Source organism: Tiliqua scincoides, chromosome 6 (genome assembly GCF_035046505.1).
Source record: "Tiliqua scincoides isolate rTilSci1 chromosome 6, rTilSci1.hap2, whole genome shotgun sequence".
Taxonomy (NCBI): domain Eukaryota; kingdom Metazoa; phylum Chordata; class Lepidosauria; order Squamata; family Scincidae; genus Tiliqua; species Tiliqua scincoides.
The window spans coordinates 5,196,292-5,213,870 of record NC_089826.1 but is presented as its reverse complement, the minus strand read 5'-3'; the positions used below and the strand labels follow the sequence as shown (position 1 = coordinate 5,213,870).

At 45.7% G+C, this 17,579-nt stretch overlaps 1 protein-coding gene and 1 pseudogene across 1 annotated transcript in view; both read right to left on the bottom strand.

Annotated features, from left to right (window-relative positions):
* The window catches only part of CTNNA2 (catenin alpha 2), a 459,234-nt gene that overhangs the window by 54,515 nt on the left and 387,140 nt on the right, over positions 1 to 17,579 (bottom strand). Inside the window, exons 9-11 of the mRNA XM_066632254.1 lie at positions 12,759 to 12,851; positions 12,291 to 12,447; positions 7,733 to 7,933 (exon numbers count right to left, since the gene is read on the bottom strand). Of these exons, the coding sequence (XP_066488351.1) occupies positions 7,733 to 7,933; positions 12,291 to 12,447; positions 12,759 to 12,851 (451 nt within the window). The remainder of the gene's footprint in view (positions 1 to 7,732; positions 7,934 to 12,290; positions 12,448 to 12,758; positions 12,852 to 17,579) is intronic.
* On the bottom strand, positions 11,041 to 11,157 carry LOC136656439 (5S ribosomal RNA; annotated as a pseudogene).

Sequence of the window (17,579 nt, the reverse complement as noted above, 5' to 3'; positions counted from 1 at the left end):
ACAGACCTGAATTATGGAACCTGAAAAGTGAGCTTTACAGCAAGAAGAATATTAATTATAAACATTGCGCAAATTTGGGAGAAGTGATTTGACCCAAGGTGTGTTTTGTTTACAGAAAACTAGAGTTGCTGCTTAAATTCAAGAAATTGAGCAGGATCTTCTTTCAAACAACTGGAACAATTAATTGCTGGAATTGGCGGGGGTTCCTGTGGGCCCATCAATGCCTATGCACTACCTTAGATTTGTCTAGAGCCTTCTAAGTGTCAGTGTGAGCTTATGATGTCAGCAGTGCCTACAGGCATCTGGGGAGGCCTAGCATGGGCTCTTGTATATGAATGCATGAAGTTGATTTCTTTTGAGTCAGTCCCCTGGTCCATCTAGCTCAGTATGATCTACACAGGTGGTTCCCAACCTCCTTCCCCTTTAAGACCGGATTGGGAACCTCTGCAAGACATGTAGGCAACAGTGTCCATCACTTCCGGGTTCTTCCTGCCACCAGCAGCTACAGGGAGGTAAGAAGCCCTGTAAAAACCCCTTTAATGCCTCCCTGTAGTCAGGGGTGGCGGGAAGAACCTGGAAGTAAAGGGTACCATTGTCTTCATGTCTCAGTCAGTCGCCATCCCCCTTAAGGGGAAAGGATTTTTAAAATGTGGTACCTGGAGGGTTGCGACCCCCAGGCTGGGAACTGCTGGTCTACACTGACCGGCAGCAGCTCTTCAGGTTTCAGGCAGGGGTCTTTCCCAACTCTACCTGGAGATGACAGAGCTGACTTCAGTCACTCATGCCCTGGTTATATCCAGGGTAGACTACTGCTACACGCTCAACAAGGTACAGTCTGGAGAGGCTCTAGTACAGGGGTGTGCAAACATTTTGGCAGGAGGGCCACATCATCTCTCTGACACACTGTTGGGGGCTGGGGAGAAAATGAATTAATTTACATTTCAATTTTGAATAAATTAACATAAATGAATATATTATAGATTGAACTTATATGACTGAATGAAGGTCTTGCAGTAGCTCAAGGCCTATTAAAGGCCTTGCACAAAGCAAGGCTAACCTTTCCTTTGCTGCCACTGCTGCATTGCAGACGTGAAACAGCAAGTAGTGGAGGGAGCCCTCATCCCACAGCTTAGGTGAGAGGTTGAACAGTCATCTTCATGCTGAGAGCAGTTGTGTCGGGCCACCATGGGCCCCAGAAAGTCTCCAGAGGGCCAGAGGCTCATTGGAGACTGGGGGGCTCTCTGAGGGTCAGTTTGGGAGCCCCTGAGGGCCACAAGTGGCCCCCGGGCCGTGGTTTGGGCACCCCTGCTCTAGTACATGGCTTGGTAACAGGAAAGTGCTAGCATGCAAAATCTTTACCCACTGCACTATATTACTGCCAAAAGCCCCTATCCTTCCCCAATGGCATAGCTAGAGGGGGTGCAAAGCACTAAGTTCTGCGGGAGCCTCACCACAGTGTGCTAGTGACCCCTCCCCTTCAGAGCCATTCGGGGCAGGGGAGCAAAATGGAGATATTTACTTTGACTGCCCATGCACTTCACCCTGGATTTGCCTCCATTTTACCTGGAATGGCTCTGAAGGGGAGGGGCCACTTGCACACTGCATTGTGGCTCCCTGCAGTACTTAGTGCTTTGCACCCCCTCTAGCTATGCCATCACCCTTCTCTTTTCCATATTCTTGCAAATGAAAACTCTAAACAAAATGCCTGCTGATGAAAATCAGGTAGGTGCAATTAGACCCTCTCTGTTGGCACACTGCAACAATTAGGTCTACCCCCCCCCCCCACATAAAAAAAATCCCTAAAAGGAAGGCTCGGCCAAACACATTTAGCGCAGAGCTCCTAGTGTTTGATGATAATTCATACTTTATGAAACAACACTTTCAAAATGCCATGGAATGCTTTTAACATGCCTGCTGCAGTTTTGGCTGATTGTGCTTTGAGCCTTCCAGATTAGCTGTATGAAAAGCAAATGGGCAAAATTTTGCATAATGCTAGCCCCCCCCCCAAAAAAAAAAGAAAAAAAAAGGCATCCAAACATTTAGTCATTTCCTTTTTACTCAACACTGAACACTGAGCAAAAGGAGCTTTTAAAATAGTTCACTTCATACTACTGACAAATTTAATGACAATAACATTAAAGCCTCTTTGGCTGACCCCAAAACTGACTTGCACTGAACAACCTTACAATCTTAAAGTGTTCTTCGAACATTTGAGTTGGAAATGACCATGAAGGTCATCTAGTCCAGCCCTCTGCTCTAGAAAGGCACCTGCTACAAGCATCCCTATCAGGTAACAAGTTCAAAATAACTTGTTTTAGTTTTGTATAATTAAGGGAGCAATCCTAACACACTTTCCAGCACTGACACAAGGGCAATGCAACTTATGGGTAAGGGAACAAACATTGCCATACCTTGAGGAGGCCCCCGTGACTGCCCCCCCCCCCCAACTGCAGGATGCAGCACATGCCCCACTGGCACAGCTATGCCAGTGCTGGAAAGTGGGTTAGGATTGTGCCCTAACAGGGACAGTTGCCCATTTGTTGCTAATAGGGAATGCCACACAAGCTCCTCTGGCAAGAGCAGCCTCCTTACTAAGGGTTCAGTGGGCTGCACCAAAGAAAACAAAGGCCAAACACATTGAGAAAGATGTAAGGAACCAGTGATTGACCATCAGTGATGCGAAAAATATTGCCAGTGATAAGTGTCATAAATGACATAAGAACAGCCCCACTGGATCAGGCCATAGGCCCATCTAGTCCAGCTTCCTGTATCTCACAGCGGCCCACCAAATGCCCCAGGCAGCACGCCAGGTAACAAGAGACCTGCAAGGCCTCCTGGGAATTGTAGTTAAGAACATAAGAACAGCCCCACTGGATCAGGCCATAGGCCCATCTAGTCCAGCTTCCTGTATCTCACAGTGGCCCACCAAATGCCCCAGGGAGCACACCAGATAACAAGAGACCTCATCCTGGTGCCCTCCCTTGCATCTGGCATTCTGACATAGCCCATTTCTAAAACCAGGAGGTTGTACGTGCACATCATGGCTTGTAACCCGTAATGGATTTTTCCTCCAGAAACTTGTCCAATCCCCTTTTAAAGGCGTCCAGGCCAGATGCCGTCACCACATCCTGTGGTAAGGAGTTCCACAGACCAACCACACGCTGAGTAAAGAAATATTTTCTTTTGTCTGTCCTAACTGTCCCAACACTCAATTTTAGTGGATGTCCCCTGGTTCTGGTGTTATGTGAGAGTGTAAAGAGCATCTCTCTATTCACTTTATCCTTCCCATGCATAATTTTGTATGTCACAATCATGTCCCCCCTCAGGCACCTCTTTTCTAGACTGAAGAGGCCCAAGCGCAGTAGCCTTTCCTCATAAGGAAGGTGCCCCAGCCCAGTAATCATCTTAGGCGCTCTCTTTTGCACCTTTTCCATTTCCACTATGTCTTTTTTGAGATGTGGAGACCAGAACTGGACACAATACTCCAGGTGTGACACGTGGATTCCAGCAGCATCTACAACAGTGAATTAGTTGAGAGGTCAATCTGCTCCCCTAGTGCCAGCTAAGGACTAGCAAACACACACACACACACACACACACACACACACACACACACACACACACACACACGCACACGCACACGCACACACACACACAGGTAAGTCAGTGGAAGAGGGGCGGGAGGGTGGGAGGAGGATGGGGACAGGCTAAGTTGGTGGGACGGGGTGGGAGATAGGTGGATCTCTACCAATTTCATTTTCTGGCTCTGTGGCTACAAATGCTCCTCCCCACATGTGCCTTTTTGATCTTCTCCTCCTTCCCACCCACCCTGATCTGGCTCAGAGAGCACAGGCAGCATCTTCCCTGCCTTCCCTGGCAATGGCAAGCTGGAGTGTGCCTCCCTGGCGATGCTGGTGCTACTCCTTCTTCTGCCTATATTGGCCACAGAGGCCTCCCAACTTCAACCCTGCAGCGGATGCTTCCAGCACCAGCAATGGTAGAGGCAGTTAGACCAGTGGGCCTCCCCCCCATGTCCTTGGAGCTTCTGTGCGGGATTTGCGGCACATTTGCTGTGTGGCCTTGAATACTGGCAAGTCCTGTTGTAAGGCCACCACAGGGCTTCATGGAGTGACCGTGCTGCAAACCCCTGCATGCTGCTCATGGCCAAGACAAACTTCACAGCAGCCTACACTGACCAATGAAGTTGCCCATCCAGAGGCCTCTTGTGTGGGAGAAGCAACTCAGGGTCAGGTGCACAGCAAGTCTCAACAGAGTGCATGCATGGGCTCATTGCCTTCTGTCCTGGGACTTGGGGCGGGGACCCCCCCACTGCTTCCTATGTCACTGTGGGAACCAAGCTGTTGGATCAGACATTTGATCCTCTTCTTTTCTAGACTGAATAACTTGTGAGAAAAACTGCTATGGGACCCTATACATGATGCATCCGTGTCAAGGGCACACATTTTTTGGCTCAGTTTTTTTAAAGGCTGACTGCTTAATCTATGTTGATATAACAGCGGCAGTTATGAAGAGGAATAAAAAAAAGTGATCACTGCAAGTGCTCCTAAAACACAATGTAATCTCATGGATATGCAAGAGGGAGTCTCACAAGTTGACTCTGTGCCTGCACATTCCTACTCTGTCAACAGCAACAGGAGGTCAAGAAGTGCAGAACTGCTGAGTTATCTTGCTTCTCATTAGATCTGAGTAGTTCAAATGGATTTTCATTGCCCAAGGCTTCCGACTCCGAGACTCCTCCTCAAGAGTCCTCCAAGACTCCAAGATGAATTCCTCTTCGGATCCAGGCCCCTACCTCACCCCACAGGACATTGTTTGTTCCCCTCCCCCCATTATTTAAAACATGAACTTATATCACTGGGATGCAGAACTATCCCGGTTAAAGTTTACATCTTTAACTGACACCCAAGTTAAAATTTACATCTTTCTGTAAATGGAAAATCTATTTTATTTATTGATGCACGTTAATGAATCTACAGCCTTGAAAATATGCCAATCTGCCCTTTTTAGGGAATAAGTATTCAAAAGTGTTACTAGAGATCACCTGGAAGCATCTCATAGAAACCATTTCCCAAACATCTCCAGCACAATCAAGCCCACACTGGCTCAATGCATGGTGGGCTTTGGCAAGTCTTCTATCTTGACCTCAGTTGGGGTTGCTTTATTCCAGTTTCTCCAATCCAGGCAGCCTACTTTGCATATCATTACTAATAATGCAAACCACACCTCTTAATTATTTTGATATCAACCTCCCCCGGTTTGCAGCAACTGAATATGTTGGTGACGTAGATGTCAACCTAAACATAGGGTGAAGATCACTCCTGGAACTATTTACATAGTGAGTGCTAGTCTCAGGATGTAACGCTCCCCACAGAAAGGACTTGTTTTGATTTAAACAAAAAATACTTAGGGTAACTATTCAGACACTATCAGAACATCATACCTGCAGACCTGCAAATTTCATACTTTTAAATGATTCACACCAGGCACATCCAGCCTCTTGCAAAGCCCAGTCCTTTGCATTTGTTCTCAGGAATATGGGGCTTGCAGCAACACCTTCTCGCTGGCTGGCTGATGTGTGATTGTCTCTGCTGCTTAATAATCTCTGGAGGAGGAGCAGCTGATTGAAGTCCACATTGATTTGATGGCTAAATACAGAACTAACATTTCTTGTGCATCAGACTTGCAGCCTGGCCCGATTCCAAGCATGCATTTCTCAGAAGAATCCAGCAGGGCTTACTTTCCCAAATCAGTGTGCATAAGGTTGAAGGAGGAATCCTCGGAACCCAAATTACACAGAATTGAAATTGTGTGCTTAATCAAAAGAAAAGCCAACAGCATTACTATTCAGGCATTACAGGAAAATCATATTCACAGACCTGTCAATTCTATATGTAGCTTAGCTGGCTTTAAAAAAGGATTAGACAAATTCATGGGATACCAAAGTCTATCAGAGACTCTTAGTGATGATGGATATGTAGAACCTTTGAATACTAGTTGTGTAACCAGTATCCTGCTAACTGGGTTCAAGAGGGACCTTTAAAAGGGGCAGCTGTCTTGTATTTAGTAGGGGGAAAGCAACTGTCTCTTTTTATTCCAGAACAGCATCTTCTCCAGAGGCTCTTGTGTATTGTAGTTAAATGTAAGTTTCCCCCACCCTTTTAAAGTATTGCATAAATCATCATCATCATCTCCTCTAGCAATCTCAAGATTGTCCATTCTAATTATAAAATCTCATACATTTTCCACAGAGTCATGTGCAACTGGGAGGCAATCTTATCTCTTTCAGACTAACCTACCTCACAGGGCTGGTGGGGAGATAAACAATTAGAGATTCATATTTATCTATCTAAATACCACTGTTTAAAAACAAAACAAAACAAACGAACACGTCACGTGCACAACTGCTTTGAGCACTCAGCAGGGAGAGAAAGTGGGATATAAACTTTGTAAATAAATAAGTAAAATAAATGCTGAGAAACATGTTAGCATTATGATTATAGCTCACTATACATAAAAGCCACCCAGCCTCATTTTCTAATATAAGAGTGATTCTCAGGGGGCAAAAACAACAACAACAAGAATATACTTAAAAGTTTGCCTGATTTCAGCAAGGCCAGAGGGATTCCATCTGTACCGAGAAATAAAGCCAGTCCATGCTAATATGCAAATACAAATGCATGTTAGGAAATGTTACATGCATGCAATGACATTGAGACTAGAAAATCACATCTGGTTATGCAAGAACTGCAGTCAGGCTTGTATTTGGTTTATTTGAGGAAACCTTTACACACTATGCTAACATTTTAAAAAATATATATGTTGCACCTCAGGGCTTGGCTGGAAGGAACTTTTTAAGAGACCAAAGAGTCAGCGAATAATGAGTGACAATGACAAAGTCAGAGAAAGTTAGAGGCCAATGAAATTAAAATTGAAATAAGCAGGCCTTTCCCATTCATTCCTTATGGTTGCACAATATGCACTATGCCTGATCCTATGCATTTCAGCCAGAAGGCTTACCGAGTTGATTGGGCTTACTCTCATGTAAGAAAACAAAGGATTGCTGTTGGTTGCTATTTTTAAATGAATGGGGAATAAGATAAAAGGAGAAAGGAGAGTGGCTGGAGAAAGCAGATGGTGGTGGGGAGGAGAGCGATGATTCAGAGACCCAGTGATGCAACAGCATAGAAATGGTCACCAAGAGCAGTGTCAGACACACCTGATTTGCCTCTTGCTGCTAATTTGCTGCACCCCATAAAAGCCTGAACATGTGCCAGGGAGGGCTGCTGGTGGGGCTTGCACTGTACACTAGAAAGCTGTTGCAACAGCTACCAGGAACCCTGAAGAATGTAGCTCCCAGAGCTTCTGACTGCCAATATGGCTATGACAGTCTCAGGAACTACATTTCCCATGATTCTTAGTACCTGGGCACAAAGTAGTCTCCTAAGCCTGAGAACTGTCAGCAAGCAAGGAAGCAGGAACCCGAAGAGGTAAGGAGGGAGCATATATCAGGGAGTGTATGTGTAAAATACCATAGGCATCAAATGCATGCGCATAGCTTGGGCCTGTCAAGGCTGTCCTGGAGTGCAGGAGTGACAATAATGTCTGAAGCAGTGCTATGCAGGCTGAACCCCATTATGGGATTGCCGCATGTCAATCTAACCAGAAAAACAGGAAGTCATGACGTATACCCTTTTTTGTTGTCTGCACTCACCAGTTTCAGAAAGCAACTTTGTTGCTTCCAGCACCTTCTCCGTATACACCCCCGCTTCGTAATTCTCCATCTCAGCATTAATGATATGGATGACCCTGGCCGCACGACCTCGGATCGCCCCTGCTGTTCGGTCCAACGTGTCCACATCTCCTTCTTGCAGGGCGATTACGCATTTGTTGACGTCTTCCAGAATATGGTTTTCTGCGCAAAAGAACATAACGATGGTCATTTACTGATACTGCTTTAACTGCTTTCCCCTGGGGGCTGGGGATAAGAATAGGCCCTCAGTTTGGCTGTACTTGTCGTAAGAGGCGACTAAACAGCCACCGGGTAGATGGGACTCGTCAGCCTGGGAAGGCAGCTCATCTGAGAGGAGGAAAACTCTGATCCCAAACCTCCACTGCCTTGTGGCTACATCCAGTTATGGAAAAGGCTTCAGGAGTCAACCTCGAGGCAAAATCCGGAGCCAGAGTCCCTGAGGCAGTTCATGGCTGAACACAGTCACATTCTGGCAACTCCTGCGACGCCGCTGGAACCAACCGTATTGGCCTCTGCCTTTCCATTGGACCATTTCAGCGACGTGGAGAGGGGGGATTTGCTGCATGGGTAACAGCCTATCCTCCATACCTACTTTACCCAGGCTTCGCGCACTGGAGAGGACACTCTGTTCCAGAACCACCATTCAGAGCGTGACACCATAGTCTTCCGAGACTGAAGGATGCCAACTCATGCTTTAACAGAGCAGCAAAGAATTGATTATACAGTCTTTTTCCCCTCTCTGATGTGTTTTTGGAACAATTTTGGAAGGTGGATCACAATTCCTAATTTACAGATACGGGGTGGGCGCCCACACTCCAGGACTTAGGACTGCTTTTCCGTCCACACACTCTTCATATGATGGAAATAAGTGCTTGATCCCTCTGCAAGACAGATGCATACCACAGGCTTCCATCAAGTGTTAAGGAACTCTGCTACAAATAGCACTGGGAATTATAGTTACTATGACTCCAGTCTAGCTGTTGTTATTATAATCAGCACTGTTCATACTAGAAATTTTTTTTTTAAAACCCTGCAAATCCTCCTTAAAGGAAAGCTAATCCTGTACTCAGGAGAAATTATGCATTTCAATTTACTTATATTGCAGAAGCTGGCACAATCTGCATACTCAACTTGATATCTGAGTTTTCACAAAGCATTGAGGTTGGGGTTGAGGAACGAAGGGTGGAGAGAGGGTGGGAGGAGGCCAGTCAAAGTGCTTACAGTTTAAGCGGCCACAGTGAGGGAGACAATGGAGGAAAAGGAGTGTAACAAACCACAAAGAGAAGGGAAGAACGTTGGGACCGAATGGGGTGGAAGTGGTGCATGTGTCCAGCCTGCTCACCAAACGTACAGCATGCAGAAAACATACAGGGTTCATACAAAATGGAGCATTGGAGCAAAAATCCACTCCTTCCTGTGCCTTTTGAGGGTCCAATCCTATCCAACTTTCCAGCACTGGTGCAGCCACAATGCAGCCCCGAGATAAGGGGACAAATGTTCCCATACCTTGAGGAGGCCTCTGTGACCGCCTCCCCACCACAGGATGTAGCACACGTCCCATGGGCACAGTTGCACCAGCACTGGAAAATTGCTTAGGATTGGGCTTTGAGAAGGCACTTCTCAGTTAGCAAGGGGCTGTCCTGAGTAAGGGAAACGAAGTGATACCCAACACTGGAAGCTCATGTTACCAGTTCCTGAAAATATTACCAACAGAACGAGGCAACTTGGCTTCTTTTTTTTTTTTGTATAACAACTTCTGTTTTGCATTTTAAAATTGTAAACTGTGGCACGCAAATGCTATCAAGCAATACTTCAAATGTCAAAAGGGGCAGATACATAATATGTGGCTGACCTGATGAAAGTGAGCCAACACACTTATACATAAGCCCTGCGCAAATTTTAACCCTCTTATCTACTGTCACATTCACTGAATGTTGGGGGGGGCGGGGAAGGAAGCAATGGCTAACTAACCATTCCTCCACGCTGACCTGAGATGGAGCCTGGAGCATAACCAGTTAGTGTATCTACACAGGATGTGGCAATTTATTGTTTTCTCATCCCCCTCACACATATGTTTGCCTTAATACATCTACCAGGGTCTAATATTGACTGCGGATTTGGACTAAGCATTCAAACCAATGGCACAGACTGATTAGCTAGGGAAACATCATTGGAGGCAAGGAAAAAGAGAGACAAGGCACCACATAGGGTACAGAAGACCAAACAGCCGATGACTGAAAGGGTTTGCAGATTATGCTCACACATTTGCAACCACATCTTCCCAACTGTAAGCGCTAGAAGCCTCCTATTTGTCTAAATTCGTCTTAAATAACTCCATTAACTATTTCACTGGTGATGAGCTGGCCGGAGTAATTAGGACCAGAGTAGCTAGAGTAGTCGGCACAGAGGATGCTTCTCTTCAGTTTGTACTAGCAAAGGATGTCCTGCTTGAGACTGCCAAATGGCATCTATCCGACTGGAAGCATTGGAGCAAAACACAAAGTTCAAGGTGAACAGATGGTCCCCGAGAAGGTGGGCCTCCGTCCCTGACCTCTTTGCTTTTGGTAGAGATCTGCCAAGAACCAAAGCTACTCCTCAATTTGTATTTTCATCTCAGCTTTGGCTCAGAGTTGTCTTTTCTGCACACCATTGACCATTTGTCTTCGAATGATGGCAACCAAACTCTGCCATTTGGAAATCTCAGTGCCAGTTTTTAAGCTGCTCTTGCTTTCCATAGAAATTCACCTGGGACACCACAGTTAAACAATGTTCCGGGGGAGGACAGAGGCTGCCAAAATAAGAGTTCATTAAAGTTTGACAGTCTCTCTCGAGAACAAAGATTAGATATTTTTATCTCACACACAAAAAAATACACATTCTGTTTCACTCAGATCAAGGGATTCATAGATGTGAGAGCTGATTTTAGCTGATCAGATCATAAATTGTATCTCTTATCAGAAGGTCTCCTTGATACCCTTAACCCCTTGTTCTCAAGGGCTGATCCATATGTTTAACTGGGTAGGTTTTATACCATCGTCACATAATTACCTGGACCAACCTTCTGTAAAGGAGGAGTTGGGTACATGTCCCCCTTTGCCTTAGACATCGTGACACTGCATAAACTGGCCTCCCACATGAAAGGATCATTTCTTACATCACAGTGCACTTATATATACATCTAGGCTGTCATTTTATATGTTGCTTTCCCCCACCAAACCCATATATGTACAAATGGTCGGAAACCTTCAGTCTCGAAAGACTATGGTATAAGCCTACAGCACCCGGTATTCCCAGGCAGTCTCCCATCCAAGTACTAACCAGGCCTGACCCTGCTTAGCTTCCGAGATCAGACGAGATCGGGCATGTGCAGGGTAACAAGTGCATGAGGTATACCTAACACAGCTGCCCATTTCATACATCTGATAAAGTCAATATCATATACCCTACTGTTACCCTGCACATGTGCAATCTCGTCTGATCTCGGAAGCTAAGCAGGGTCAGGCCTGGTTAGTACTTGGATGGGAGACTGCCTGGGAATACCGGGTGCTGTAGGCTTATATCATGATCTCGGAAGCTAAGCAGGGTCAGGCCTGGTTAGTACTTGGATGGGAGACCACCTGGGAATACCGGGTGCTGTAGGCTTATACCATGATCTCGGAAGCTAAGCAGGGTCCGGCCTGGTTAGTACTTGGATGGGAGACCGCCTGGGAATACCGGGTGCTGTAGGCTTATATCATGATCTCGGAAGCTAAGCAGGGTCAGGCCTGGTTAGTACTTGGATGGGAGACCGCCTGGGAATACCGGGTGCTGTGGGCTTATACCATAGTCTTTTGAGACTGAAGGTTGCCAACCATTGGCTTAAGACCAGGGTATCTGAAGGACTGCCTCCTCCATGTGAGGTGGTCTATCCTTTAAGGTCACCTGAAGGAGCACTGCTGCGGGTACAACCATTATTTGAGGTTTGCTGGGGAGGGCCTTTTCTGGGATGGCACCGCAAAGGTAGAACTGTTCGCTTGAACTTTCTGTTGGACTCTTAGAGCGCAATCCTAACCAACATTCCAGCACTGACATAGCTGTGCCAATGTGGCAGGCACTGCATCTTGCAGTGGGGAGGGAGTCAAGGGGGCCTCCTCAAGGTAAGGGCATATTTGTTGCCTTACCTTGGGGCTGCACTGCAGCTAGGTCAGTGCTGGAAAGTCAGTTAGGATTGCACCCTTAGTTGCCGATGTTCTGGTGATGCCTTAAGAATCTCTTATTGCCCTCTACTTCCTCTGACTTTCCTGGAGTTCTTCTTCTTTGATAAATATGGGTTGATGCTGTTTTGCTGTTGTTGTTTTGTTTACAATGTGATATTTATTCTGCTTTTGTACTGTTTTAAAAATTGTTAGCTGCTTTCAATGCCTCTTTTAGAGTGGAAAGGCGGGATGTCAGCCTTTTAAATTAAACAGCAAAATTCTTCTTTCCCACAAAGCCTCGTCCACCCTGTTATTTATTATCACAGCTGTTACAACAGAGGTACCTGAGACAGAGAGGAAGTCGTCCACAGAAGTGATGTCATCCACGGCCTCGGTGAGCACTCGCACCTGCTTCTCCCACTGGTCTTTGAAGACGTCCATGTTGTCTTGGGCCACCTTGCTCTGGGGCCTGGCAGCCAACGTGAGTGCTGCATTTATCACCTATGAGTCAGAATCAGTTCTTATGAGCAATGACAAAAAAAGAGACCCTTTTATTCTCAAGGGAAAAGAACAAATTGATTAAAGACTACGCTAAAAGCACAGCTGTGTGCTTTGATCGTTCTGTTCATTAAGCTAGGCTCAGTATACAAATGCATTTTTCGCTGTTTGGGCAAGGCAATCAACAATATAATGGAAAGCACAAGACTCTAATCCTCATAACTGGGTGTTGTTTTTTTCTGTGTCAAACAACATATGCTCTTTAATACTGCAAAAGCCGGCAAGTATTTTTCTCCTGTGCAAACGTGGCTTACCTGCGGGCACAGACTATCAATCTGTGTTGCAGCCATTCGGACTAATTTCACACCTTCTTCGTTATTGGAAATTGAACAGGCCAAATTGGCAACCTGCAATTAAAAACAGCGGAACAAGAATTAGGTTAGCAGGCAACATGGATTCCCTTGTGTGTGTGTGTGTGTGTGGCCTTAGGAATGGAATCCTAAGGAATGCACCCAGGAATATGTTTCTGAGGAAGGAGATTCAGGAAAGAAACTCCCCCAATACAGACTTCATTGGGGAATTCCGGAAGCCCAGCTTCCTGGTGCAAGCTTGTGCTACAACTTTGACTCTTTGTGCTACCTTATTGCTAAATCTTTGTATTTTTTTTTACAGATTTCATTTTTACCCCCAAGGAAAAAGTGCAGAAAGTGGTGTTACATATTTTTATTTCAAGTGCACATTTTTTATAAATTATGATTATAAATTATAATCGTTTTTAAAATGTACTAGGTGGGTGATATAGGTAGTATAGTGTCAGCAGGTGCAACCACAGTCTTTACCCAACTACCCCCCCATCCAGCCCATTATTCATTTATTTCTTTTTGCAGTTTTCCCAGTTTATTTTTTTCCACAGATTTCAGGGTTTGTTTGTTTACAAAAAATGCAATGTGCAGAAAGCAGTGTAATGTGTTTTAATTTAATTATCACTGAAAAACCACACCTTACTCATAGATAAGTTTATTACAGCTATACAATACTTGCAGGTTTAGAAGCTGTATTTAGGTTTAGATCGCCTCCTTCTGTACAATCCGGCTCGTCCTCTTAGGTCATCAGAGAAGGCCTTTTTACAAGTGCCGCTGCCTAAGGAGGTACGTGGGGCGGCGGCAAGAAATAGGGCCTTCTCAGTAGTGGCACCAACGTTGTGGAACTCCCTTCCCTTTGACTTGAGAATGGCTCCCTCTCTTGAGACTTTTTGGCAAGGCCTGAAGACCTTTTTGTTTAAAGAAGCCTTCTGAGTTCATGGCCTTTTAAAACATCTTTTCTGTATCTTTTAGTATTTTTACAGGCCTGATTCCTCTGATTTGCTGCGTTTTGCTCTTTTTATCTGACTTTTTAACTGACTACGGTTTTTATGGGTATACGTTAATGTGTTTTTAATATGTTTTTATTTGTGGTTAAATTATGTTTTTTAATCTGTTTTTAATATGTTGTGAGCCGCCCTGGGTCCCTTTGGGGAGAAGGGCAGGATATAAATAAAGTTACTTCTTCTTCTTCTTCTTCTTCTTCTTCTTCTTCTTCTTATTATTATTATTATATGCATCAGAAGAAAAGGTGCTGTGGCAGCGGAGGGGACTTCATCTCCTGCTTGTGGCTTTATTGAAGGTATTAGTTAAGCCACCGCACTGAATGACTTCCTTGGTCTAATTTAGCAAGACTCTTTTCATGTTCTTATGTATCCTAGTTAAAGTATTTGGGAGAACGATGCTGGACACTTTCATTGCTGAAGCCTACTCTAACAGCCAATTTGACAAGCATGGGGGGGCATTAGCCCTTTTTCAAATAGTCTTCACATGCTCAGTGAATGTACATTGGGGGTTATAGCATTGCACTGGCAGGCTCTGCTCCCAACCCTGGTGCATTTATTAGAAGGCCCAAGAAGGACTCTGTGCATACAACTATCCAGAGACAGCTCTTTCTGACTTTAAGAAGAATGCAAGCAGGGAGAGAGTCTGCTGCTGACATGCTATAACCCAGGGGTGTCAAAAATAAGGCCCGGGGGCTGGAGGCGGCCTGGAGAAGCTTTTTATCTGACCCTCAGGCTCTCAGCTGCTGAGCAATGCTGAGGTCTCACTGCTGAAAGGGTGGCCTGCGTGATAATTGGGCTCATCCATATCTTGAAATATGATCAAGATCTGTGCATCTTCTCTTCTGTCATTTGCAGTTAATGAGTTCCTACACAAGAAAACAGAGTGCTGATTTCCGCTTTTGACCTGTTCAATGACATCACTTCCTGCCAAATGACATCATCACTTCCGGCCCCCAGCAGGCACCATGAATTATATTTGGCCCGCTGTATGAAATGGGTTTGGCACTCCTGCTGTAACCTTTCTCCAACTGCACCAGCGATGCTGCACATTCTTTACTTGGCCTGGGTAAAGAATGTCTGAAAAAGGGAATGTCTGGATGGGAATGGGTCTGGTTATGCAACCGGAAAGCCTTTCAGTAACCTCTAAGGTGTGTTCTTGTTTGGGGCAATGTTTAGCAGCTCAGGAGCGATGCACATTAGTTGCACTAGATGTGATGCCGGTGCATATCCCAGAGCTGATCTATCCCACAGAGATGGCAGCACTATCAGCACAGCCAGGTCTGGGCTACTGCAAATGTCCCATATTAAAACCCATTTCTGCCCAGCCCACAGGTGCGCACATTTGGTCCCTGTCGCGTAAATGCAACGTTGGGCAGAAATGGCTTAACACCACAGAAAAATGCAAGAGGCAAAACCAAATGTGTGAAAATGTTATTGAACAGAGTGCTTGCAAATGTGTTTCAAAATGTCTTCTTGTAGAGATATTTTATTAATATTATTTCACGACTGCACTGAAATTGTATATTGGTTAAAAGGCCACCAAGTTGCAGTGCCTTCTAATACTTTGTTTGTAAAGGAATGATGACTTCAGGTTTGCCTCTAACGAGTGCATGGCAGCTGCTGATCGTGGGTCAGAAACTGAACTGTGAACCAGAGTGTCCCTTCTTCAAAGACCATAAATGTCCGGTACTGCCAATCATTAGTGCTAACCTGGGATTTGAATGTGTGCCTCACAACATCAGTGTAGGTGCTGTGTACCTTTTCCCTACCCTCCCACCCTGTTCTGGGTAGAGTGGGGCTCCATTTAAGCATTGATTTTAAGACATGGGCATCTTCTGCCTTTCTTGGTTGAAAGAAGCCTCAGGTAGCAAACAAAGCAACCATTAAAACAATTGAGGCTAAAACATGTTCAGTAAACACAGTCATAGATTAATCTCCAATTTGTGCAAGGCATACCCTGGGAATAGGGACCTTTGGGAGGGAAATTTGGCGTTCCAGTGCTTTAACGCTAAATGCCGAAAAGAACACAGGAGTGAAAACAGGAGGTCTTGAGAAAACAAAGCTGGATTTTGTTGGGATGGGTGAGGAGTTTCTTGCCTGCAAATTCTAATTCTCTATTAAACATGCATTTCGTAAACTATTCCGCTTTGGTATTATGTATTGTGCCCAGAGGCAACACTACCAGTTGGCAACGATTCATGAATGAGTTCAAATGTCCCCGTTTCTCTCTGCCATTGCTTTGGTCTCCCCTTGTGGCGTTAATCTGCTTCTGTTTCCAGAACAGCCCTGCCTACGCTGTGATCCATCTGTTCAAGTAGACCCCTCCATTTCACTGCGCTCTTATCAAGCACTGCTTGCTTGCATCTCTGCGTCAAGGCTATGGAAGCAAGAGCACTCCAGGCGCTGAGAAAAAGTCTTCCACACACATCCCACTCCACCTCTTGATTGAAATGTGAGGCATCTTTTTTTCCTCCTTTCCCCCAAAGGGAGACAAATGGATTGGCCTTTTTTTTGGGAACGCCTTCGAGCACTCATGTCGGAAACACTCTTCCAGGTGACGTCCTCCAGCTGATCTGATGGGTTTGCCAGTCAGCCACTGTTTTGCATGATGAAACCTCCAACCCTCATTAAATGGCCCCCTGAGGATGCAAAGGCAGGAGTGGAAATTCAGATGCTTTGACTCAAATACACACAGGACTGCAGGCCTTAAACACAAGCAAGGAACATTAAAGTTCAGTGGGGAACGGAAATGGCTTCTTGTCTTACAAAATAAGCTGGATTTCAAGCTTCATTCTTCCTTTTTTTATGATCATCAAATTGAAAGAGCTATCCCAAGGCTCAAAAAAAGTATTACATATCTCACCATAGGCATCATCTGAAAGTCATTTTAGTCGCACCTTAAGAGGTACCTTGAAATTGCAACAGAACCATCAAGTGGGTTGCACACCCATGGCAAGGTCTTCTGTTGCATCATCAGTGGCCAATCTTGGAATTCTCTTTCTTTGTGTGGAAAAAAATCAGAGTTTAATGCAACTGTGCATGATTTAGGGCGCAATCCAAACTTGCGCCGGAACAGGCAAACTAGGAGGTTTACGCTGTATCCAGCGCAGGATTGTGGCCAGCAGCGGCTTAGCCAGAGGCAAGGGGAAACATTTCTCCTTACCTCCTGGTAAGGGCTGCTGGCCCTAATGGGTCTCCTTGGATTTGCGCCACCTCCTGAGATGGCACAAGCCCGAGGAGAGCGGAGCAGCTTGAAGTCACTCAGTTCTCCCTGGGGACGAGGGTTGGGATCCAGCATAACTGTTGGATCCCAGCCCCACCTCCGGCTCCCTGCGTGCCCGCCCCTGGGGCCACCCACTGCCCTCCCTCCCCCGGCCCAGGAATGCCTGCCTTCCTCCCCCTCCCCGCCTCCCCCACGCCTACCTGTCACCCTTGCGTCAGCTCATCCGAGTCAACGAAGGAGCAGGGAGAAAGCCGGCGCAGGGGCCTCCATCGGCCTCCGCAGGCCGGCGCTTCTCAGAGCGCTGGCCTGGCTTCCTCCCACGGAGGCGCAAACGTGCTTTATGGCACATTTGCAACCCTCCCAGAGGACTTGGGCCGATCTAACCCCATGTTAGGATAGCGCTCTTAATGATTTAGTGTAATTGTGCATAATGTCACAAAAATGCTTGCTCAACCTCAAAACGAAGCAATATTTTGTTAATCTGTATAAACCTAGAAGGCAATTCTTTTATTACACTAAAATTTGGGGGTAGGGAAACAGACTAGA